Source organism: Seriola dumerili, unplaced genomic scaffold, assembly GCF_002260705.1.
Source record: "Seriola dumerili isolate Sdu_G_001 unplaced genomic scaffold, Sdu_1.0 BDQW01000110.1, whole genome shotgun sequence".
NCBI lineage: Eukaryota > Metazoa > Chordata > Actinopteri > Carangiformes > Carangidae > Seriola > Seriola dumerili.
The window spans coordinates 6,404,556-6,429,699 of NW_019174365.1; the positions used below are offsets into that span (position 1 = coordinate 6,404,556).

Consider the following 25,144-nt stretch of genomic DNA (forward strand, 5'->3'; position numbering starts at 1 on the left):
ACACACACACACACACACACACACACACACACACACACACACACACACACACACACAATTATCTTAGCCTGGCATCCTTCTGAGGGGAATGGACACTCAATACAGCCACATCCTGGCCACCATGAAAACCCAGGAGTTCTACTGAGAAGCACAAAGAAGAAACTGGCAACCCGACCCAAACCCAGTGACATGGGAACCATGAGCTCATGAGCTAGTGTTGCCATATACTCAGACGATGCCAAATCTTCCAGCCTTGGCCTTGAGACATTGAAACTGGCATAAAGTTTGACCAGTCAACCTTATGCTATTCAGCAAGAACAATTTCATTCTGTGTCTCAATGAAAATATTGAAATGATGAGATGGCTGGGGGCTTTTTTGTTGTCTATGCGGTGTATTTAGTCTTTGATAGCAACATCTCTGAAAACCCATCAGAAACCAAATGACAATCTGGCAAGTAGACAATAAATCCTGAGATGAGAACCTGGACCTCCTTTGAGAAAAGAAAGAGACAGAGCCAACGCATGTTGAGAAAAGAAAAAGGACATTGGATCAAATTCTTTTCTTCCATTTTGTAACATGGACTTTTCCTCAAGTTCATGCAGTGAGATATTAAATTCAATCTTCAAGGGAAAATGAAACTGCATTTATGACAGCACTATATTTTTTGTGGCATTGACTGTGTCGTGCGTTTCAATAATCGAAAAAGTTTTTTCCTTTAAACATTGCACCTTTTGAGGCATCATGAGCAAAGCTTACAGAACATAACAGCCAGTGGACAAGGTCAACCTGAACTTTTCTTTCATTGCCTCAGGATTGTAAAAACAACATGATACTCCATCGATTTTATTTGCTCCTTCCATTTTACAGAGAGGACAGAGGTCAGGCTGGGTTACAGCGCAGCCCCCACAAGGCTGTGTCTCACTCAGTGCTGCTTCAGCAGTGTGGGTCACTTGATTCTGAGCTCTCTCAACATTAAGTGCGTTTCCATTGATCTGTTTTTGTGTGCATAAAAAACAGAGTCAAAAAGCTGGAAATTGTTCTAAAAAGCAGAAGTTTTTATGCTTGGAAAAATTGCAACAAAGTGCAGTGGAAACAGACTTAGTACATAAACTATGATGTAAATGAAGCATGCAGCTTAAATGTCACTCAGGGTTTCACTCACACTGAAGAGACTGACTAGAATTATTGCCTTGCGGTTGTATGCCTCCATCAACCAGTCCAGATGCACTTTACATCCGTGTCTGACCAGATAGTAATAGTAGTAGTAAAGTAGTAAAGTCTTTGAAGGAATTGAATACATTTATTAAGTGTATTTTATCATAATTACCATATGAATACTTGAGATATGGCCAAAAACATGTTTTGTGAGGTCACGGTGACCTTGAAACCTTGGACCTCTTACCACCAAATTCTAATCAGTTCATCTTTAAGTCCAAGTGAGTGTTTGTTTGAAATATGAAGAAATTCCCTCAAGGGTTACTGAGACCTTGCATTCGAGAGAATGGGAGAGTCAGTCCAAACTATAGCTTTAGCAGTATCTAGCCATATGGGGAGCTACATATGAAATCTCACATCTCTCTGGAATCTCAGAGTATATGTCTAAACCTGAGAAAATGAAACAAAAACCTATCAGCACGGCTTGATGCATCTGCAGATAAATGTAATTTGGATGAACTGACCACTTAATAGTTCTTTTTTAGTGTTATATTTTGATAGAACATAACACAGTTGTAACAAAAGCAATGTGATGAATAAATGAAAATACTGGCATATATGGGGAAATGTGGCGTCAAACACAAATGGAAATGAGAGCTACAGGTGTAATAAATAACTGAAACACGTGCGCTTCTTTTGGGACATGCAGGCAGTATTTTTTTCGTTCTCTCCTCCCTCTGTCTCTCACTCTCTCCTTGTCTTTCTCTCTTTCCATTAGTTGTTCTCTCTGTGTTCATAAGCAGCCCACGCAGCAGCCCTGCTTGTTGACTTTATTGTGTGAAATTACAGAGAGAGGACCAGCACGATTCCACACTCACATGTGCCCTGAAAGCTTGTGAATTGAATTGTTTTCTGGGCGAAGAGAGAGGGACGGAGAAACGAGCAGATAAGCAGGAGAGAAAGAACAAAGAGAGAGAGAGAGAGAGAGAAAAAAAATAAGTGCGTGACAGAAATAAAAGAAAGGAGACGAAAGAGGGGAAGAAAGTATAAGTGAGCAGTGAGAAACAATCATTTCCAGCTACAGCTGACAACTGGAAAATGAGCCGAGGCGATATGTAATCTCCACTGATGTAGTTTTACATCCCAACACCGCCTCCTGCATCAGTGGCAGCAGAAGCTACAGTAGTGAGGAGGCGCGTTGCTATGGAGGGGGAAGATTTTCAGAGAGTGAGCGCCATCACAAATCTGGTTCGAGAGAGGAGAGGAGAGGAGAGGGATAATGAAGATCTGAAGGGAGGGTAGAAATAGGAGAATGGAAGAGAGAGAAAAAGAGAGAGAGAGAGAGAGGTCGCAGGGCAAGAGGACGATAAGTGAGAGGAGAGGCTGAAGGAGACATGAGAAACAAAGAAAGCAATAAAGCAAATGCAAAGGGGGCAGAGGTGAGGGACAGGGAGGTGCGGAGAAGAGGAGGATGACAACAGAAGAAAGGAGAAGAGAAATGTGCACGAGTCAGGCAGGTCACAGAAACAGAATAACACAATCTGATAAAGTGGTTTGTTTTAATCACCTCCATTAGTAGTAAAAAAAGTAGAAAAAAAAAAAGACAGTCTGACAGATTATTAGCGAGACACACCTTTGACTGTGCTCGTGGTTTTCTGCATCTTGTCAGAAGAAAGCAAGAGTTTCTCTTTTTCGGCCGCTGCCTTTTTCACAAAATCAGAAGGATGATCCTTTGAGTAGCACTTTGCCCTCAGCAAGGTGTCAGAAACAGGAAGAATAAATTGCAGTCTTCAGAGGAGGAAGGAAGAAGAGCAGTTTTTTTTTTTCATCATCTTAGCCACACTATGACATCGTCAAGCAGAGGAGATGTGCAATCATGATATTGCCTCACTTCCCTCTGAGCTGAGCAGAGGAACATACAGTGAGTGTGTTTTCACTGTATGTTTGTGGTGAACTGAAGGGAAGACAGAAAATTATATTATCAAACTGTGGAGGCCCCCTACTGGTGATTACTGCAAACACAAAGGTCAGGATGAAAAAAGGCACAACAATGTTGACATTTTCATTTTTAGAAGGAGGAATTTTAAGATGGATAATTAAAAAAAATTGTACATGGAACTATTTAACAGTTTTCATGTATTTCATATATTTCCTCACAGAGGCGCGGTGGCCAAGTGGTAAGGCGTTGGTCTCGTAAACCAAAGATCATGGGTTCGATCCCCATCCGTGCCTTAAAACTGCAGCAGGCTTCTCTATGATTAGCAGTGCGATGGAAGAAGCCCAACTGAAGTCATGTTTAGACTTCAGCTCAAGCAGTGGACAAATCTAAACAAGTACATCTGTAACAGTTATACAGTATAGTTGAACCAATAATGTACATGTCACAGTCCTCTCCCATTTCAGACTAGGACTATGAGAGAAGAACGCGTGACTTAAAAGTGCTTTTGTCCAAAGTAACTTACGTTTTTCACACGTATCTGGAGGGATGTAGAGAAATTCTAGGGGGTGAACCACCATCCCCAGAGTTAAGTGCCAAACAAATGTCATGATGAGCCGTAGCTCAGGCGGCTGACTCCTTTGTTAAAAAGGGAACAGTTTGGAGCTCAGTGACTTGCTTGTTTCCCATGCCATTATCCAGCTGTGTGATATAACCACAGTTTCCAGTTAGCACAGTGACACAGGAATGTGTAATTGTGATGACAGATATTAAGTTCTCTAATTCATCCCCTTACTGCGCCCCCACAACAAAACAGACTTGTATAGCCTCATACATACTAGTACTACATACTGTGTGACATTATATAACATACTCCAGTGGTTAACAACCGCCACAGTAGGTATTAACAAAGAACGAGTGGGCCGTCTAAGTGACTCACTTATGAGAAATGTTTGTAGCTATGGATAACTTTCTAAATTTAAGTGAATGGTTGCCAAGGCTACTGCAACCTAACGCACCTGTGATATGACATGTATTTAAGAATACATACACAAGTCAAGAGAATAAATCAAAACTTGAAAACCTCAGAAATATGTGAGAAAGAAAACACTGATATCAATGAGATGATTTCCCTCAACTGACAGAGAGTTCCTCGCTTTTAACTAAGAAATGCATTGACGAAGAAAAACACATCTGAAAACCCGCGTCAGCACAGTTCACCTCCAGTACACCTGCAGTTTATCTGCACTAACAACAACAGGCTTCATGAAGGAGCGTAAATATCAACCACATGCCACCCACAGTTGCACAAAAGACAACACAAACCACCCAGAGGAACATTATTGTTTCCTGTTAGCTGCTCAAAGTGCCATTAAGGTTATTTAAGGTTATTAAGGGGGCACCATTAACAGGATGATTTTTAACTGCAGCTTTTTTTCAACTCCCTGTTTTTATTTAGTCACAATTTTAGCCTCAGTTTGAAAGGTGACGCTGATGACAGCCTACAGTGTTGTTATTTTCATTAATACAATTTGGATACAGTTATCCTCTCTGCTGTGCTTGACAGATACAAACAGATAGTTGCGTATATTTGTTCAGAAGTGCTGCACAAATATAAAATGCAGCTCAAGGCCTCGGCTCTGTGTTGACCTGCAGTAAAACCTGCGTCCTCTCATTAATAAATTCTGGACAAAGCCACTCAAAGACTTCTCCTGAAGAAATAATCAATAACCTTCTACTCAGTGCATCCTCTTTAAAGTGCAGCCTTAAAAAGAGACAGTGACGCATTAAAAAGGACTGGATGGGATTTTTTTTTTTTTTTTGGCTTAGACCTAATATCATTTAATTTTAATTTAATAAGTCATTTATGTTGCATTTTGAGTGCCTCATGTAGAGTATATGTTCTAGCTACACATCTAATTAACAGTGAAAAATAGGCTTATGTTACTAGTTACTATAATACAGAACATACAGCATCTGTATCTGAATGCAAACTCCATTACTGTGGCTGAACACTGTTTTTTAATGCCAGCCATTGACAGCATTTCAACATTATTTAAACAAGAGTAGTGTTTTATCCAACAATTTTTTTTTTACTGCATTCAGTTGGTGCTCTAGTTTGAATAAAGTTCACATTCTTTCAAAAAATGTCATAAACACGAAACACACAGAGTAAAGGGTATTGTAGAGCGTAAATGTGAGTGGCTGTGGATACATGATACGTATTGCCACTAAATCATTTTCAAGTTTGATTTCCACATGTCCAGATGTGCTATGTCACTGTTGCCACATGTTTCTTTTCATGTGAAAATCCAACAAAGACCAAGCTGTTTATTCAACATGAACTACAACAGAGTTACTAATAGTGAAGTTTGATGTCTTTGTCCATGTTGCATTTTTCAAAGAGCAGCTTGATTTTGTTTTTCGACCACCACTGCTGAGAGCGGAGGAAATATCCTGGGGGCCAGAGGTGATTTCAGGTCTTTTTTGTGAGCAATGGGGAGAAAGTGTTCAATAATGCATTCTGTGGTGCAGCAGAATATCTCAGTGCTGTTTGTTACTTTTCAATTTTGAAGTCATTTTTACACAATTGTGTTTTCTCATTAATGTTGCAGCAGTGTGCTGGTAGTTAGCTCTCACTGGTTTCACTGCCTCCGTTAAACAACATCGATCAAAAAATACCTTCCAGACAAATGGAATTCTTGTGAAGGATGTCCTCTCTTGAAAGCATCAGCATTTCAAGTCTTTTCTTCGTTATAACCACTCAGTTGATCAGCAGCCCCCCCCCCCCTGCCAGCATGGTTAAAACAACTCACTGCTGAGCACACAGTAACTGTAGCTAGTCCATCGCTCATACTCACGCATACCCTCTCCAGACAAACAGCCAAGCACACAGCTCTTATTCTTTGTGTATGATCTGCAGGAGATGCACGAGAAAAAACATTTTATCGAACATCAGGGAAAAAAATAAGTTTCCAAACAAGACGTTGGGTGATCATCTCAAAGCAACACCAGAACCAAATAAAACACCACTAGACCCACTTGGCACGGCCACATGAGTGCTGTAATCCACTCGCCCGACAATCTGATTTTACACAACCCCACAGACGCTATTGCAATGAAACATTCACTGATCAAGTCTGATCAAATGGACTGCAGTGTCAACTGACCGCTGTCTCTGTGTGCGAGTCCATGGAAGGATTACTGAACGGTGCCCGAAGGATCACAGGGCCCCTGGGCCAGAGCCTTTGTTTTGAATGGGTGTTAACATTTAGAAAGTCGGTTAAAAGACTACAAGGAGACACAAAACAACCTCAGACACACAAACATGACTACACACAAAGAGAAGCAAAATGACCACAAAGAGACTTCAAAATGACCAGAGATGTAAAATGACCACAAAAAGACACAGAACCATCACAGAGATGCATAACAACCACAAAATGACTCAAAATAACTCAATTACACCCAGACGTGTCATCTCTAGTCGTTGTGTTTCTGTCAGTTTGGGTGTCTAGCTCCTATAAAGGAGGGTAGAGGGGCCCGTTGTCTCATAATCCATCCATGTGCGACTTAAACCTTGCTGCTGATTGGATTTTGTAGAGAAAGTGAACAAACCAAGAGGTAAGAATGAGTGTTAATCATTCAGATGTTCCACCCTTTCTGACTGGCCTGATTAAAATGGTCACATCACCATGTGTGACATCTCATTTGTAAATCTTCATTTCTGGCTAAAGCATGAGCCAACATTTTATGAGGCATCCTGACAGGAGCCATGAGAGCTCATGTCAAACATCTGCAAACAGCCAGATGTTACATTTTACTCCAAGACTGAAGCATTTCCAGCTCAATGTCTCACTTAACATCAGTCTTATCCAACGCCTTGCATACTGAGGGGGTTTGTACAGTAAGTGGCGTCTGCTTGATGGAAAAAGGGCCAGAACCACTCACTGAGTCACATTACTAATTTAAAACACTGAACCTGGAGGATTGTGCTTCTTTAAAATCAGCAACCACCATTAGAAACAATAACCTATCTGCAGCATGAAAGCACATGAGGATTTACTCAGAGCAGCAGCACATAGTCACTGTAGGAGTCACCAGCACTTCACTTGACAAGACAGTGATGACCTCACTGAGAGCTTCTCAAGTTCCCAGCAGCACTTAGACAATTAAAAGCAAACCCACAAGACAGAACACAAAATATGAGGACAGAGAAAAGCAACTAATACAACTCAAGACTACTATGCTCCGGATTTACTCACATACACCTGATGAATATAAACTTTTAACATTCACCAGACAGTCACATGCTCCACTTACGCTTGAACTCCCTGCGGCAGACATGAGGCCTCCAGGGTCGGTTTCGTATCCAGTTCAGGCGTCGAGGTAGCTCCATGATGCCGGGCAGGTGCCAGCGTGTAAAGGCCACTCACCCATCAAAGAGCAGCACCTCAGTTCTTCTGCCCATCCCCAGGACAGATACCCGCTGCCGAGCATGAGCGGTGCCAAGTACACACCAAGCAGCCTGGACCTTTGCAGGATAATACTTCACTTTGACTACAGCCTGTCCTCCACTCTGTGGGAGAGAGCTGTTACAGTAGCTGTTGCTGTGTCGCTTGGCTCGGCTGCTTTATCTTTTATGCATGAGTCAGTGGAACCCAACTCCCTCGGGTTCTGGGGGAAGGACAGAGTCGGGCCTCTCTCCCCAGGAAAGAACACCTATTGACGGGCAGCATCTGAAGCGCAGAGTGCACACCTTGGTGAAATGCGACGCCTCTGCGCCGAGCCCCCGGGGAGTCAAGGTGGGTGGATGCACAGGAGGTGGGGCTTTGCCAGCTACCTGAGGAGGCTGGAAGGTAGACGGTGAGTCAAAGATGCTGTGGACAGTTTCTGTGTGTACACTGTAACACTGAACACAGAGCAAACACTAGTCTATGAAGTATTTTAATGAAAATCTGCAGTAGACTTTATTATAACTGTGACAGCTTACCATAACCACTCTCACAGCTCTACTAGGCCACACTGAATATTGATGTTTGTTCTTATGACTCTGAACACTAATTTTCTTTAGGCATCATTTCACATTTAATGCTGGGAAAAAAAGCTCACACAGAATGGAGGAGTAAAAGTAAAATCTACACTGAAATGATTATTCTGAAAGACAAACAGGCATTTATGAGGATTTCTCTGTGGTAGTAAGTAATGTGCACTGCATAACTGGAGTTTCAAGAACTTTTCTACTGCATGTTGTTATCTTGTTTGGCAATATCATTGTGTTGCAACAATTCTTAGATTCATTGCTAGAGTCAGAGCAGGAAATCCTACCAATTCACTGACAGAACAATGCTTTTTTCACTTAAAAAAAATCTAATTAACATTATTGAGAATATGTTCTGCATTAATGTGAAGTTGCATAATGGTTCACACAGGTTTTCAGGGGTTAAAAAATTGTATCTATACAAAAATCCTTAAGAGTTCAGTTAATCAATTTTCATCAAAAAAATTCACATTACAAAGCTTAAACAAATGAGCACCTGCTAAAATGCCAAATGATTATTTGATTTTCAAAATAGTTGATTTTCTGTTGATCAGCTAATTGATGAGTTGATCAGTACAGAAACACTGGGAATATAGATCTTCATTTGTTATTTTTTTAAACACAGCTACAGCAGACTAGAGAAGATACCTGCAGTTAAATGAACAGTAAGAGCGTCAAGCTGCAGTTTGGACAGGTTCAAGTGTTGGGAGACCATGACCTCTAGTGGCTGTCAGCTGTCCAGTGCAACCACAGTTCAGTTTAGGAAGAGTGAAGTGGATAAAGTCAAAGTCACTGAAGTGCTTACACCGCACATTCTGTATTTGCCTTTATTCAGATAAAAACATACGCCTCAGTTTGGACGAACAAGACTTCCTGTGCTCAAACACTTGTCTTACCATTTGGTTTATCCAAAATAGAATAGATAAAAACAGTGAACAAAGCACTTAAACACAATTCTACAAATACACAGTACATAGCTTTGTTAGCACACACAACCCAACCAGAACACACAGATTTGGTACCTAATGTAACACAACAAAATATTATACTTCAACATTCAAGTCCCGTGTTTTCTCAGTATATAACAGTTCATAACATGACAGTATATGGAAACTTGAGAGTATTCTTCACTGCGGATATATAGCGCTTTTCTTCTTCACACACACACACACACACACACAACTGACTAGTAAGGTTTAAATGGTGACTTAAACCAAGAGAAAGCAATATCAAACAAATATCTGTGTGCTTTTTTTGGCTGGTGTTGTGGAAGTGCTCATGTCAAGAGACTAAATATGGTTCAAGCTAAAGCCTGATTATTTCCATCTGACCTCAACTACAACATCTGGCTGGTGATGCCACTTTCAGAATTAAATAAAATCAGAGGATGATGACCTGAAGAACTTTTGGCAAACCCTACAGCAATGTGTCAAAATGATTGTGCGTGAGACACTGAAGGCACATACAGTTAATAAGGACTGCAGTACGACAACACCGGTTTGACTTGTTTCTACCTGTAGCGTAACATACTACAGCTATAATTTACTCACCAAAGCACAAAGACACTCTGCTACAGGCTCACTACTCTGTGAGCAGAACGATGGTCCGACTGTCAGCCTGTTTAAGACCTTTGGCTATACTCTGAATAAATGGTCCACATTGGTGATCTATTCAAAAGGCAATATTACATTAAATATCCTACCTGTGATACAAACTCTTAAGACAAGAGTGGTTAAAAAAACAAAACAAAACAATGATAATAAATATCAGCAACAACGTGTGCACATCAGCATGGTTGATCCTGAGGTTTGTATCTACAAACACCCCATTCTGAAGAAAATCGAAACCCACAGGAGCCTTCTTCATGTACATTTGCTTAATCTAGAGACAGTCACAACACTATGTTTAAACCTTTTTGATATGAGTAACACTACAATCCTCTCACTGACATGTGTTTGTAAATGTATGGTAATAGAAAACAAGTGACAAATGACAGTAACACCATAAACAAAAAACACACAAGATGTAGATAGACTCTTGAATGACACTTGGGAAAATCTTGTCGCTTGTCCATGGAAGTAAATATTAGCTACCATTAGGAGGCACCAGCAATTGAATATAACCATGAAGATGCAAACAAAGGATTTGGTTGAAAGAAGGAAACGTTTTGAACAAATTACTTAGGTGGAACAAAAGCAGGATACACACACTGTCAACAGACACATGACAACAGGCTTGAACAAATTATTTCTTTCTCAACGAGCTTAACATAAAAAACCAGTCCATTCATTCTTTAAATTCAGTAATGGATCAGAATAAAGCTTCCTATAAACAAGGTTGAACAAAACAGAAAATGTGCAAAATTGTCGCCATTCACCGTACTCTCTGGACTCACTTTCTGGTTGTCATACCGACTGTATGCCATATGATATATAAACTCTTAATTAAAAGAAAAAGTCAAAGCTGTAATATATATATATATATATATGTGAGCGCCACACACTAGTAAATTACAGATCTGATGTTAATGCAAACCCATCAAAACCATTACAAACTTGGGTTCTGCAATGTTGAGTGACATTTCCGACCTGTGACGAGGGGTCGCAAGCTTCCATTTTAAGAAAGGGTCCCAATTCATTAACGTGAGACAACGCATGTAAGGCATGTAACGGACATTTTTCATGTGTATTGTTTGTAACTACCTCCTGTTTGTGAAGGAATCACCTCATCTGCTGAGTCAACTCTTTCTGGACTGGGTTGTTGTGGTGTCACTCTCTGGGTTTCTGTCTGCTTAGGTGTGTGTGCAAGTTACAGTGTGTGGGCATGTGTGGAGGGAACTGCACAACCGACAAACACTGCATCGTGTCCCACCATGTGAATGTGCATGAGAGTTAATCTGTACAGTGGTATTTGTTGAAGGTTTATGCACAAAATTAATTCTCTCCAAGTAAAATCCTGCTCTGTTATTCATATGGCTCATGTTTGAGAGGAGGAGAAGGTGGTTTCCCCCCTTCCTTTAATCAATCAAGCCTTCCTCATCCAAATCCTGATTGTCTGCAGCTTCCCTCATTCACTCATTCATCATCATCTTCACATCTCTCAATACAGTACTTCAGAGTCCTTTGTTGCTCCGTCATTCGATCTTTTCTGGGTCTATGTTGTCCAGATCAATATCAGGCGAGGCCACACAGCACATGCACAGTTTTTGGGTGCAAAGAGAGATCTTATCTGCAGTGACAGAGGAAAGAAAGGAAGAAAAAAAAAATAAAAAATCAGGGTTGCACTCGACAGATGAAAATACAGTCAACAAATGCTTTTAAGAGATACTGGTGTTAGTTTTAGAACAGACAGTTGATAACACATTAATGGTTTTAGCATAAGGTTAACAGAACCGGGAGGGGGTCTACCTCAACTACAGGGGTTTTACACTGTGCACTATAGAACCCTTTGCAGTATGTAGGGTCTATACAGTAGTACAGTGAACTTTGAAACACTAATCTCAATCCCTCTTTTTTTACATGTGTCTAGTAGCTGGTCTATGTACAATTTAAGACTAGTAAGCTACTTTACTGTACTTATGTTTCAAATAAAAATGCAGTGAGGCCCCCTTTTCTATCCCCTTGGGAATTTTTTGACATCTAAGAAAAATCGACCTCCACCCTCCATAGTCAGAAGTTGAGGGGTTGTTGCCATGTTTTTTTCCATAGATGTCACCTATAAACTGCCTGGTACTAAAATGCTGTTTGTGGTAGAATTATAACCTATAGAAAATCGGACACGTTTTTACCCACGTCTCTGTATAAATAGTTTAAGGTTCATGAATTTTATAATATGCATCTCTAATTAAAAGTGAAATGGTTCTAGTAAAATAAAATACTCCTTAAAAGACTATCAATAAAGCCCCAAAACAAACATCAACACTATGCTGAATAAACCACTGCTAGGACACACAGTACAGCATCATGTGAAACCTCTTACCGATTATTTTTCCGAGGAAGGCTGGTCTGGAGGTGGGTGGCAAGTAGATGAAAAAGTAGTAGACTGGGACACCGGACAGTGCCACAGCAATTCCTACCAGAGAGTTGATGGTGTCGCTGTAGAGGGGCACCACGACCAGGAATATGCTGCACAAGCAGTAAACGATTGGGAAGAACAATGACAGCTGCAGGGAGTGGAGAGAGGAAAGGGGAGGGTGATGACAAGGACAAAATAAGTATAAAAGAAGGGGGCGGAAAGATAGAACAGAATGATGGTGGTAGTAAAAAGGTTGGAGAGAGAAGAGTAGAAGATTAAAAACAATTACATAAACAAATACAAAATTATTATTAGTTTAAACCAGATCCCTCCGGTGAATTAATTGTAGCTCTAATTGCCCTTAAACTGCTCAGCCAGTACGCAGTCCAATCACGTTTATGGTTAATGAAAGAATAAAATTAACAGTTATCGGATTCAAACCATCACAGACTCTTAAACATCGTCATAACTAAAGCCAGTGCTAAGTGTGGTCAGGCCTACAATGGAGGTATGTTGATGGGTAAACAAATGTAAATAAAGGTAAAAATGCTTAGAAGAGCATAGCCACACTTTATCTGCAGAACTCTGGGTCTCAGTGACTTCGGCTCCAAAGAATTAGTGATCAATTCTGAGCTCTGAGATTGATTACCTGCCGTCAAGAACTGGTTTCAGTTTATTACGTTCTATGACAGTGAACATTTAGTCTGCTTTTTTTTGGTCAGAGTTATGACATGGTCATGGGAATGTTTTGAAAATGACTGGATTCACTGGGCATCATAATAAAGTGTTTGTGTTTATATTTGATGTAGTTTTGTTTAAGTTTTCTTGCACTTTATCACAGTTAAAGAAGAGAAAACAGAGCGACTCACTGGACAGTGGTAAAAAAAAAAAAAAAAAAAAAAAAAAAAAAAAAAAGGGACACTGAAAACCCCTTAAAAAAAAAAAAAAAGGGGGATCCATGGGAAAGGGGAAAAAAAAAAAAAAAAAAAAAAAAACGAATGAAAGTGACACTGAAAACTCCTTATACAAAGATGACCAAACTTGTTAGGAAAAAAAAAAACTGACAATTATATAATTTGGATATGTTGCATAATGATGCCACATGCTCAGCAAACCACACTTGGTATTTCTACCTACACAACCTTTGAATGTGACTGTCAGCTGTCAAGATGTGCAAGTTTCTCACAGACACATGAGGCACAACAATGATGAATGTCAAAACAAAGGGTCTGCCTGGAAGGCAGTGCCACTGTTGTTCTTTAAAATGCAAGTCAGCACTCCTATTGCATTAGTTTTGCTACCTTAACAGGTCGATGCAGATCAGGAGCTTTGAAGCGAAGGTAGATCTGGCTGGCTATAGACAAGCCGATAAACAACCAGTAGTTAAAACTGAAGTAGTTGATCAATTGGAAAACGTCAGGCACCGACAGGTAGAACAGAGACATGGCGCCCTGGGAAGAGAAGACCAGACACACACAAAAGAAAAAAAACATTGTTTGAGTTTGGTAATAAACACCCATCAATGACACAGGGATCCAGTGGTGACCAAACCGACTAAAATATGTGATACTAACATTGAAAAGCAGGGCAGGGATTGGAGTGAAACGCTTAATGTGGATCATGCACAGGACATTAGGTAGTTGGCCTTCTCTGGAACCAACAAAAAACAACCTGTAGGAGAAAACAAATGGTGGAAGGGTGTAAACAGATCATCATGTTGCTGACAGGTTTTCAAACATTTTAACATTCAAAACATTACTGCTAATCTGCGATTAGGGAAAAGATAAAATTGGTCAGAATAGTTACAGGTGTGTTTACGGACCTGGAGGCAGCGATGATGGAGGAGTTGAGGCCTCCGTAGCAGGAAATAGCCACAGACAGAGGGATCAGCCAGCGAGCCCAGCCCAGCGTTTGATCTGCAAATGTCTGTAGAGACGTCAAACAAACCGTTTACCGCTCACTTCAATTACAGCATTAGAAAAGTACTGATTACACAACATCCTGATGATACATATTTAAATCTGCAAAACACACTTCTAATTTTAAGTGCATACTGACTACTGATACTGTGTGCCTATTAAAAAGATATTTTAACCCATCTGACTAACTTGCTGATATCAGTATATAAACATTCCTAAGTGTTCCCTGCCATTTGCCTTGTGATGTAATATTTCTGACTATAAAGGTCAGTGTAGCTCCTGGACTAACATTTGCCTTCCTTTTTAATAACCTTTTTCTTCTGCTAGCAATGGTAGCCTCTGCTTTTAATCTTCGACAGTTCTAAACTGTAGGAAATGTAAATAAAGCCAACTTAGCAACGAAAAGACTCTAGTAGAGCAGGCCAGAATGATTGGTCTGCATATATGTAAGAATATGGGATTCATGTGATGAAAAACCTCATTTTTTTAAGAGAAAAAAAAGTAACTTTGGGAACTCTATGTCTTTGGCAGAGACAAAGATGCTGTGAAGCAGCCAAGTATTATACATAATACATGTAAGATTACATAAGCTCATTCTTTGACAAGTGCTCTCAGGTCTACGCACGACAAAGCAGTCTGAACTGGACTCACTGGGTGGGTGAACAGAGTCAGTGCCTAAAGCTCAACTGATTATCACACATTTAAATAAAAAAATTAAAGCTGTTACACACTTGTGAATTAGACCATATATATCCCTGAAAACTCAAGACAGCTTGATGAATACGCTTCTTAGTCAGGATTCTTAGTAAGAGTGTACTTTAAAACGTCTGCGCCAAACAGGGTTTAAGTTGAAATAATATCAGCTTTCAGTTCAGTGCTGAGGTGTAAAGTCGAATCAATACACGATGCCCAAAGAAGCAGGTTTGACATCATCGTTCTCAAATCTAACAACTCCAAATCATGGTGACATAAAAATATTTGCTGTAACCCTGGGCTTACGTGCAATAGAGCACAGAGCCGATGGCTTGTTGACAGTCAGAACATTAATGAACCATTAGACTGACTACTAGAACAAAAAGATTATCAAATACCACTGACAACAAGCCTGAGTGCAACTCTTCCTCTGCCAGTGCACTAATCATATAACAACTTCCCGACGTTCCTGTGTGGGGCGCTAACCTCTTTAGCTAAACGAGGTTCCTGTCATCATCTCGACTCCTACAGTCACAGATAACCAGAACGAAGTACTGAATCAGACACTAGGGCCATCGGCTGCCTGCCAGACTGACAGAGATGACAGCAGAAGACAGGAAGGAAAGATCAAAACCTGCTGCCCCTGTGAGGCTGAGCAGATGCTGTCAATTTGGATAAGTCCTGTGACGTACTAATAGGCTTTATGGGCAGATATTAGTACTGTATGCTCATGGTCAGACTGCTGAGTGGGTTACTGCTTATACACAGCCTCCTTCGTGCACAAGAAGACTTGCACTAAGTTAATGATCTTCAGACACTCACCACGGCAACAGCTTCACTGTTGAGCACTTTATCTGCATCCATGACAACGTAATAAGCTATGTTGGTCAAGATGTAGATCACTGTGACAATAGGCATGGAAATAGCGATGGATAAGGGCAGATTCCTAGAAAGGAAAATGAGAAATGTGGTTTAAATTCACTTGAAGCACTCTGTGTAGCTGTCACGCACACAGTTTCTACTGAGTGAGATGAAGACTTGATGACTTGTGAAATTCACAAGTAAGATTACTGAGTTTTAAGATTTAAGTAATTATAGATTTACAGCAGGGAAAGCTATGTAGTTAAGCAAAAGAAAAACCATCAGGAATGAAAAACAAGCCTGCTTATTGTGAAATCTCTCTGAAATGTCACACTGTGTACCTCTCTGGGTTCTTGATCTCCTCTGTGATAAAGTTGAGCGTGTCCCAGCCTGAGTAGGAGTACAGTGCTGAATAAAGGGCCAAGGCCATGTCACCAGGGTCTAGCTTGGACCCTTTGAATGAGTCCTCGAAATTCTGGTCAAAACCTACACCAACAAAAGGTTGATACATTAACATAGGAAGCAGTGTTCAACTTTTCGCTTTCATCAAACCTGACAGTCGCCTACCCACGTGTTTTTAAAACTCAAGTGACCTTTCCTGCATTTCATAGAGTTTCCTGCCAATACCTGCCAGATATTCAGTGATGAACAAGGACAAAAACATATGTGCCAATAAAAAAAAAAGAATTTCAATACAGTTGTTTATCAATACATTAATGTATGAAATGTATTAAAACAATGATAGTTAATACATTATATATGGATAGTGTTTTAAGCCAGCTGATCCAATATCAAATTTTTACCTATTGGCTGATCAATAAAAAGCATGTAATCCCTCCAAGCTGCATCAGAATTGGATTGGAGGTGTAGCAGTTATAGACAAACATTTGAAATATTTACCTTTGCACCGTTTAAAACAAGCTGATATTGGCCGATTGGGGCACTGCGGCAGACTGCCATTTTTAGCATTCTATTAAATCATTCAGTGAAACTGATTCAGTCCTAAATAGTGCAGTAGTGCTTTATCCCTTCAATTCCTCTGCAAAGTCAGAGCAGCAGTGACCGACAGACAGAGTTCGTTTTACATCCTACCTTGTGCCAGCTTAACCAAGCCAGTAATGATGATGACGATGAGAGCCATGACCTTTGCTACAGTGGAGATGACCTGAAGAATAGCACCCCATTTCACTTTCATGCAGTTCACACAAGTCAACAGACCTGACAGAGAGAAAGGGTGACAAAACAACAGTTAACCTCACATTTTAATCCCTGCTTCTCTGGTGAACTGGCTTTCATTGGTTAAGAACTTCTGAAGTACATTTTCATACTTTATTTAACTTATGCATCATGGATTGTAATTCATTTCTGTCATCAACTCAATAAAAAGAGGACTTGAAAATACAAAGATGTACTGAAACAGTAGAAATGGGATATGAGTGTGAATACTGATAAGTACAGTAAGAGGACAAGGGTAAATCTGTGTCAAAATTAGATAAAGGTTTTTGCAGCACTGTCTCAGACTCTGTTCATACCATGTCTTTCAGGAATGGAGCCAAAAACCAAGGCTTGCAAAATATTTTATTCAAATCCTGTGTTTTCATCTTTTTTCCAGCCCTTGATATTCTTTCATTTTTATAGGCTCAAAAATGCCTTATCTGGGAAGCCATGTTTGAACATTCATATCTTGTATTGTTCCTAGCCTCTCTAACTTTGCACGATGGAAGTCTAAAATATTTTCAGTAAGTTCGTTGGAATAGAGGGTATTTGAGATGGGAATTGTGTCTCCGGTAAGGTCGTGGATATTGAAAACAAGTGAAATATTTTGATAAAACCGCTGGTATAAGGAGGAATAAGTGGTATCCTAAATGGCTGCCTCCAGCTCCAGTGGGAGTATCTAAATGCGTTTCCAAAGGTTGGATGTGTTCATACATGTAATTTTACAGTCTGCATGTTAGAAAGTTATATATGGAAACTGTACCGATATGCATGTTGAAACATGTCCACAGTGAAACCATCAGTATATGTCCTCACACGATATCTAGAAAACACCAAGCATGTACCCAATTCAGGCCTGTTGTTAAAGGTTATATGGTTGAAGGATAATAGTTTTTATCACATGTAATTTCTAGTACATAATTTGCAACATTGCACATAATTTCCAATAAAGTTATATGACTTATTTATTATGTTTAAATATGGAATATGAAATTTACCACTCCATTGAATATATCATCTATGACAGTTAATACTTTTTGTTATAATGAGGCCATGATAATAAAGAATATAGCTAGCATTAATGACTTGTAGTAAAATGAACCTGCAGATAACAGGTTGGGACATAAACCGAGATAATAAGAGATAAGACCCTAGTTCCTCATTATGGATGTTTTTTCGAAGAGGTAAAACAATGCCTTTAACTATGTGTATTATAATATGCAAGGACTTTGGCACCTTGTACACTAAATGATTATACATTAAGCTATTTCGATGTATATTTTCATGTTGCTTCTAGCTACCCCACCACATTTTGGTCCTATGTAAATGACTGAAATATACTACCACGCATCTTTTTATTCTTAATGTCTAAATGTCCATTATAGGAGGAGACCTCAAATGCTGGCACAAAAAATGCCTCCAATATCACTCTCCTTTAGGAATGTTGCACTTTTTCCCAAAAACTATGGCCTTATCAAAAATCCGTAGTACAAACTTTTAATGGTTCAGTCGTACTGAAACCATGTTTATCTTCCAGTCTACAAAGTCTGTTGAGGCTAGGAATAATACCTTAAGATATAAATGCCCAAAACTGTTGATCTGCTGACAGCTGATTCTGAGGCCCTATTCAGTCACCCACTTCCTTTGCTACAGACTTGGGACACAAGCGTAGATCATATCTAAACATACCCAACAGGTTTTAGGTTGAGAAGCTGTATCACATTGCTGCTATTCTTAAAAGCCCTTTATCAAGTGGCATCACAAAGCCTTAAGGCTGTAATATACTAAGCACAGTAGTCTTAAGGTGGAATTTAGAGGGAATCAACAGGTATAACGTGTAGTTACACATTTATTCTTCAAAGTGCAATGTAAACAAACACTAGATTAAGCAGCTATGTTTGGAGAAGTCCCTAAGGCTCACCACATAAAAGTGGGTCATCTAATTAAATGCATCCTGAAAGGTTCAACGTGCACCAGTAGTGTTGCTAACAATAACTACAGAGACCATTTCAACACAGTGTTTCCTGAAAACACACGAGGCTCAGTTTTGTGAGAGCTTCTGCTACACTGTTCCTCATACTCTCAACGATCTGCAATAGACTTTGCAGGTGTTCCATGAGGTTAACAGGAACTAACAAAGGCTAGGGGAAGACGTCGTCGTAAATCAAACTGTCGCTGGAGATATGCAATGTGGTGCTAAGTGAAGGGTGCAAAACAAAAAGCAATTTAGTAATCCACAGCATTTAGAGCCTGACAGAGAATAAATCAATGGGGAATGACTATTTCATCTGAAGACAAAATCTATACTGTTTTGGCATTTGCACCACTGTTCAGTAAACATGAACCTATGACAGTCCATGGCATAATTAAGCAAACAGACAAATTAAGACATTTACGGTAAATGTTTGGATTTAAAAAAGGGACAATATGTAAATCAAGATAGCACTAGCATTAAATTCAAAAGCAAACCACGCCACTCCTTCCACCCCTCCCGCTCCCTGCTCTGCCATGCCCTGCCCATCACTGACCCGACTTTATATTTTTGTCTGAACATCACTGTGTTGCTAATGCATATGCAATCGTGTCCAAACCTTCTGGCCACAACAGCTCCTCAGTGACATACCACTATCTATGGATACTGCACAAAACACTATCCGCTACACCTGTCAAACATAAATACACCAACACACACACACCTTCACACCCAAAATCACACTTGCTTCAATTATTCATTAAAAAAGTACAAAAGTTCAAAACACAGATGAGGAAATAACGGAGGTTAACCAAAAGCCTGTATGTCTGTATACAACAGCTTAAATAGAGCATGTTAAGTGTGTTTAGTATAGGTAGAGCCTTACATATGATGGCGGCAGCGATGAGACGGACGGCGTTGTATGGGGCTGAACAGGTGGGGTAGAAAGGCTGGACCAGGTAGTTGGAGAAGGTCAGGGCTATCACTGCCTGACAGGCTGGCTCTACTATCAACAATGATGTCCAAAGTCTACAGAGGTATTAATACAAATGTATTATTTCAAGGCATGAATGTAACATTTAACTACATTTCTGTAAAATAACAATGAATCATGCCGACCTTGACACTTCAAACATGCATCTTTATGTCAAAGGTTGACAAGATAAGGTCCAGACTGTGCTTCATGTTTGGTAGAGTACTGAGTTTCTATTGTGTGTTGTTTGCAAGATAATGTGTAAATAGAAAGCATCCGCAGACAGAAATAGTAAAACAGCTATATACCGAATAAAAGCCAAGAAGCCTCCGAAGGCCTCCAGGATGTAGGCGTAGGAAGCTCCTGATTTACGGATGGTGGTTCCCAGCTCAGCATAGCATAACGCTCCAAACACAGAAAATATCCCTCCAATGGCCCACACTACCAGGGACAGGCCAAATGAGCCTGTATACATAAGAACCCCCTGCAGGATAACAAATGAGAGTATACAGTAGCATTTATAACATATTGTATGTACAAGAAACTATCAAATGACAAAAAAAAAAAAAAAAAAAAAAAAAAAAACAGCAAAATGCATTAGTATTTAAATCACACATCAGTATTAGGTGCAAACTTGTTTGGTGCAATTCAAAACAACTCTTGCGTGTTTGCTCCAGTGAAAGCTGAAACATGAACTGTGCAGACCAAACAATGGCACCAAGAATAGCAGTCTAACACAATGACAGGTTGAAAATGTGACCAACCCAAGTGTGAACACTAAATGAGACCACAACACCTGTAAAACAAACCCTTAACATTACTCAATAAAAACTTATTTTAGATATAATCATGTCTGAATAACAGCAGATTTTTTACAATCAAAACCAAAAAAGAAACAAATCATCATCATTTTGTGGATCTAGAGAGAAATTCACACTAGGACAAAAAAAAATTCTCTGGCTTAACAAAGCAGAGCCTCCTACCTTAGGTGAGACGAAGATGCCAGAGCCGATCATATTTCCAACGATAAGACAGACCCCATGGAGGAGGGAAATCTCCTGCTTCAGGCGCACACCGCTGCCCTGAGACGCTGAGTCTACCTCAGCAACCATTGTGACGGATTTACAGACTTCGCCTCAGCTTAGAGGAAGGTAACAGGACAGTGACAGCGAAGGGATAAAGAGGACAGACTGACTCCTGGCAGCACCAGAAACTGAGACGGGGTGAAAGAGTAGAATGATTAAATACTGGGCAAGATGAACGGAGAGGTGTGGACCAAGCAAAAGAGAAAAGGAGGTGGGAGGGTCACTGAAGGACTAGGACTCTGGCTGTCTCAAACATCCATTGTTGAATCCGAGGAGTACGTCTCTGCTGGAATAATCTGTAACAAAAGGCAAGGACACACAGTCTCACAGAAGTGCTTTACACATCTCAGTGGTCCAAGTTCGAGGAAGTGATCCTGATTCAGAACGTCATCGGTATACACCCTTATGTCACCTAATAGAGACCTCAAATAAGGAAATTAATGAGTGAGTGAGTGGATGGATTAAATCAATGCCTTTCTGGATTTATGTGGTGCATTGTATTTACGAAGCAGTAAGCAACGGCACAAGCTGCTACAGCAACCACAAGTCTAATAGAAAATTGCCACTTCGACAACCACAGACACCAAATTGAAAAAAATGCAAAAATGTATTCAACCATTACTGATTACACAGTCACAACTTTGTCTTCTACTTAATTCATCTGATCAGTTGAGATATTGTCTGTGTTCAAAACGCCTAATGCAATGCATTAAGCACAGTGGATCTGATTCACAGCTTAACTAGCTGAGGAGTCAGAGGAGTTTATTTGAGCACAGTGTGAGCACTCTCTGCAGACCAGGGCAGCCAACCAGCAGCTGAGTGTTCAGGCTAACTACATTTTCTGTGAACTGACATTTTTTTCAGTTTGCATACTATGTTGTTATTAGAATAGTTGTCATTACAGTTATCATTACTATCATCAATTAAGCTACTGTATCTTTGAGTCCTGTACCTTCACAAATCCTGATATTGACAACCTCAAATAATAAATCAGATAATTTTCTACTATAGAAAAATTATTGGAAGAAAACTGTTAAGGGTTTATGATGATCACTATATATATTCCATACTGTCTATCAAAGGGGCACAGCGGGCATAGCATCCATTTTACCATTTTCTTAACCAAAGTAAACCATTTATTCACAAGACATATCCTTTCACCAGTTTTATTTAAAGCTTCTGTAATGATTAAGAGCTTGTGGTGATGTCACAGGTGAGTTGACAGAAAATTTCTAGAATATTTTCTACAGTATGTGGCTTTTGTTTGAAGTAGTTCAATGGATTCAGGCGTCAGCGCCCACACCCCAACACTACCCTCTCACATTTTCAGGTGCTGAGTGTTTCATATACAATGACTTCTAGAAACACACACTCAAATTCAAAGTGTACACAAGATGTATCTGTGAGCTCAAATTCAAAATGATGATCTCTGGTGAATACAATTAAGAGAGATGAGATTAAGCTGCACATACTGTATGAACACACATCTTTGCTTCTAGTATCTTCAGCACCAAGGTTTTGCTGACATGACTCAGTGAGCAGATTGTATTCAGTGGTAAGAAAAAGTGAAGCCTTTGGATTTACCTTCATAAATGTATGCATAAATCTGTCTTACAATATTCTCAGATCTTCATCTTAAGCTACAATAATGAACAAACAAACTATTTTAACTGATAACATGCAAATCATTGTATTGTTCCTTATCCACAGGGAATACATCATTCAAACATTGACAGTGCAGGTTGGATAAAGCATTTAAATCCCTTCACTGATGACAGCAACAAATGCTAATTGGAGTTATCAAACCTGAAAACGAATCAATGAAACCAAATTGGAGGTGCAATTTTCAGTTTGTTATTCACAAGACGCACCTGCTGATGTGAACCATGCCTTGCGAAAAAGATATCTCAGAAGACTTATGACGAAGAATTGTCAATTTGCAAAAAGCAGGAAAAGGTTACAAAGTCATCTCAAAGAGTTTAGATATTGATCAGTCCACAGTGAAACAAACAGTATATAAATGGAGAGGATTTCATTGCATTGCTACTCTCCCAAAAAGACCGCTTTTTGGGAGATAAAGGCTGAAAAAGACGAACCATGGTACATGGTATGCTTTGCTTGCCAAAGAGCACCTCCTTGACACTCCACGATGCCACAGGGAAAATGACTGACACTGCATACCAACATGAAAACATCATCCCAGGCGTGAAGCACGGTGGAGGGAGAATCATGATTTGGGGCTTTGCTGCCTCTTGGCTTGGACAGCTCTACATCATAGAGTGGAAAATGAATTCCCAAGTTTATCAAGGTATCATACAGGATAATGTCACAGCCTTCAGCAGGCTCTCCACCTGCTGAAGCTCAGTTTTAGTCAGGTGATGCAGCAGGAGAATGACCCTGGACATCAAAGTAAATCTACAGATTGACTTCAAACTCTCAAACTCCAACATCTGCCTTTAGGAGTAGCCCAGACTTTAAAGCAATAGAGAGGCCGTGAAAGGATCTGAAGAGAGCTGCTCACACCAGACATCCTAAGAATATGGTTGATATGAAGCAGCTCTGTAAGGAAGAATTCCTCCTGAACATCTGATCTCTTTTTTTTCCCCAGCAGCAACAGTAGTGTTTAATGGTTGTGTTGAATAAAGACACAAAAGACTTTAACTGTTTGTTAGAAATTAACTTAAGCATACTTGCCAACACTTGTTACTTAGATGGAAATCAGATCACATTTCATGACCAATTCCAGGAAAGACGGGGGACTGCAAATTTAATTGTATACAAAACATGACTGCAATTTTGTCTACTACAGTTAATACACTTGAATAGCTGCAACACTGACACTGTGGCATTAAATCCAGTACTTCCAATTCAGTAGTAACCAGTAGCCACAGAAATCTTTGCCCACACTGCTTTCCAAACAAACACATCACATTCTCTGCTGTTGCAAAGCTCATTTTGTGCTCCACTTCTTAAGGAGAATTATAATTGTCAAATGATCATATATCATTCACAATTTTTCTTAAGTGTTAGATGATGATTTAAAAAAAATTGATTGACCTTTATTGACATTTGACTGGAAAATTTGCTGTCAGATCTGGGGTGACCATAAGCAGTTGTGCTCACAGTTATCAACAATTTTACCTTAAAATGGTCACAGTTGCACAATTTTCCTGTATTCATATAAATATGCACATGTACAATAGTCAGTGGACAGATTAATTTAAGTTAAAATAAAATTAGAAAAAAACAAACATTTTCACTCTATTGCACTGTAAAAGAAAATATTCAACAACTATAAGAAATTTGATTCTAATTTACTTTTTTTATCAAGTTAAAAAGACCCAGTAACCGCCTCAAAACGCCTAAGCTTGACTGCTTTTCACTTTACCTTTGTTACTTTTTATATGCACAGACTACACTAACAGATCTGTTTATTATAGGCATACATTTCTTTAGCAGTAGGAGTGGTCTTGTGAGGGACAAGCGCCATGTGTCCTATTACTAGACCAATGAAATTAGGCTAGCATCTGTCTGCATGCTTCAGCCAATATGGCTGCTGCAGTTGTGTCCCTTTTCACAAACTTAAACAGACATCTGTCTGAGTGTGTGAGTACATGATTGTAATCTACACAATCACAACTACTTTTCCTGTTTATTTTTCCCACCTTCATAAGGAACAGAAACAGATGGATAAGTTCATTAAACTAACTAACTTTACTGTTAACATGACAGCTCATCACACATAAAGAAACAACTTCCTCTCACATGTCAGACCCGCGTCTTTACACTTCAAAAGCGGATCACACTGAGGTCTAAGCACAGACATTATGGGGACGTGAGACGTGGTAAGAACTGCCTTGGGACCACATTGTGTCTCAACGATAACCAAACGCGTCCATGTGACTGAAAACTTTCACTTAGCATCAATTCATATAGTTGTGTCACCATTACTACTGTGTGACTTTACAGTAACCTGAACAATCACTCCAGTTACTCCAGCTCTAATTCATCAAATCAGCGCGTGCTGTTAATGATTAGCGCCTGCGGGATTGATAGCCTTGTTAGCACTGGCCTGATACAGAATCATAAAAGGGTTGGAGGATCGATTTAACCGCGTCGCGTCTTTTTTGACTATGGTGTCACTACATTAACATCCATTCACTAGCTAACATTGCTATCCATCTAAACAGTGTCCATCTTGAAGCTCCGAAAAGTGGCATTAGCTCTCAGAGCTAGCGTAGGCAACTGACACAACATACATGATGCTGCGGATACACAT

At 39.7% G+C, this 25,144-nt stretch overlaps 1 protein-coding gene and 1 non-coding gene across 3 annotated transcripts in view; one reads left to right on the forward strand and one right to left on the reverse strand.

Moving 5' to 3' along the window:
- The first annotated feature begins 3,316 nt into the window (after positions 1-3,316).
- Positions 3,317-3,388, forward strand: trnat-cgu. Its single transcript has one exon. It is a non-coding gene; the product is annotated as a tRNA-Thr (tRNA).
- Positions 3,389-10,607: 7,219 nt separating this feature from the next.
- Positions 10,608-25,144, reverse strand: part of LOC111223494 (Y+L amino acid transporter 2-like) — a 28,591-nt gene continuing 14,054 nt past the window's right edge. For both annotated transcript variants that reach the window (XM_022747663.1, XM_022747662.1), the window contains exons 2-12: positions 20,764-21,161; positions 20,089-20,264; positions 19,694-19,836; positions 16,713-16,838; positions 15,962-16,106; positions 15,582-15,705; positions 13,970-14,073; positions 13,722-13,818; positions 13,449-13,598; positions 12,112-12,295; positions 10,608-11,361 (exon numbers count right to left, since the gene is read on the reverse strand). In XM_022747663.1, coding sequence (XP_022603384.1) covers positions 11,267-11,361; positions 12,112-12,295; positions 13,449-13,598; positions 13,722-13,818; positions 13,970-14,073; positions 15,582-15,705; positions 15,962-16,106; positions 16,713-16,838; positions 19,694-19,836; positions 20,089-20,264; positions 20,764-20,892 — 1,473 coding nt within the window. In that variant the 5' untranslated portion in view covers positions 20,893-21,161 and the 3' untranslated portion in view covers positions 10,608-11,266. The remainder of the gene's footprint in view (positions 11,362-12,111; positions 12,296-13,448; positions 13,599-13,721; positions 13,819-13,969; positions 14,074-15,581; positions 15,706-15,961; positions 16,107-16,712; positions 16,839-19,693; positions 19,837-20,088; positions 20,265-20,763; positions 21,162-25,144) is intronic.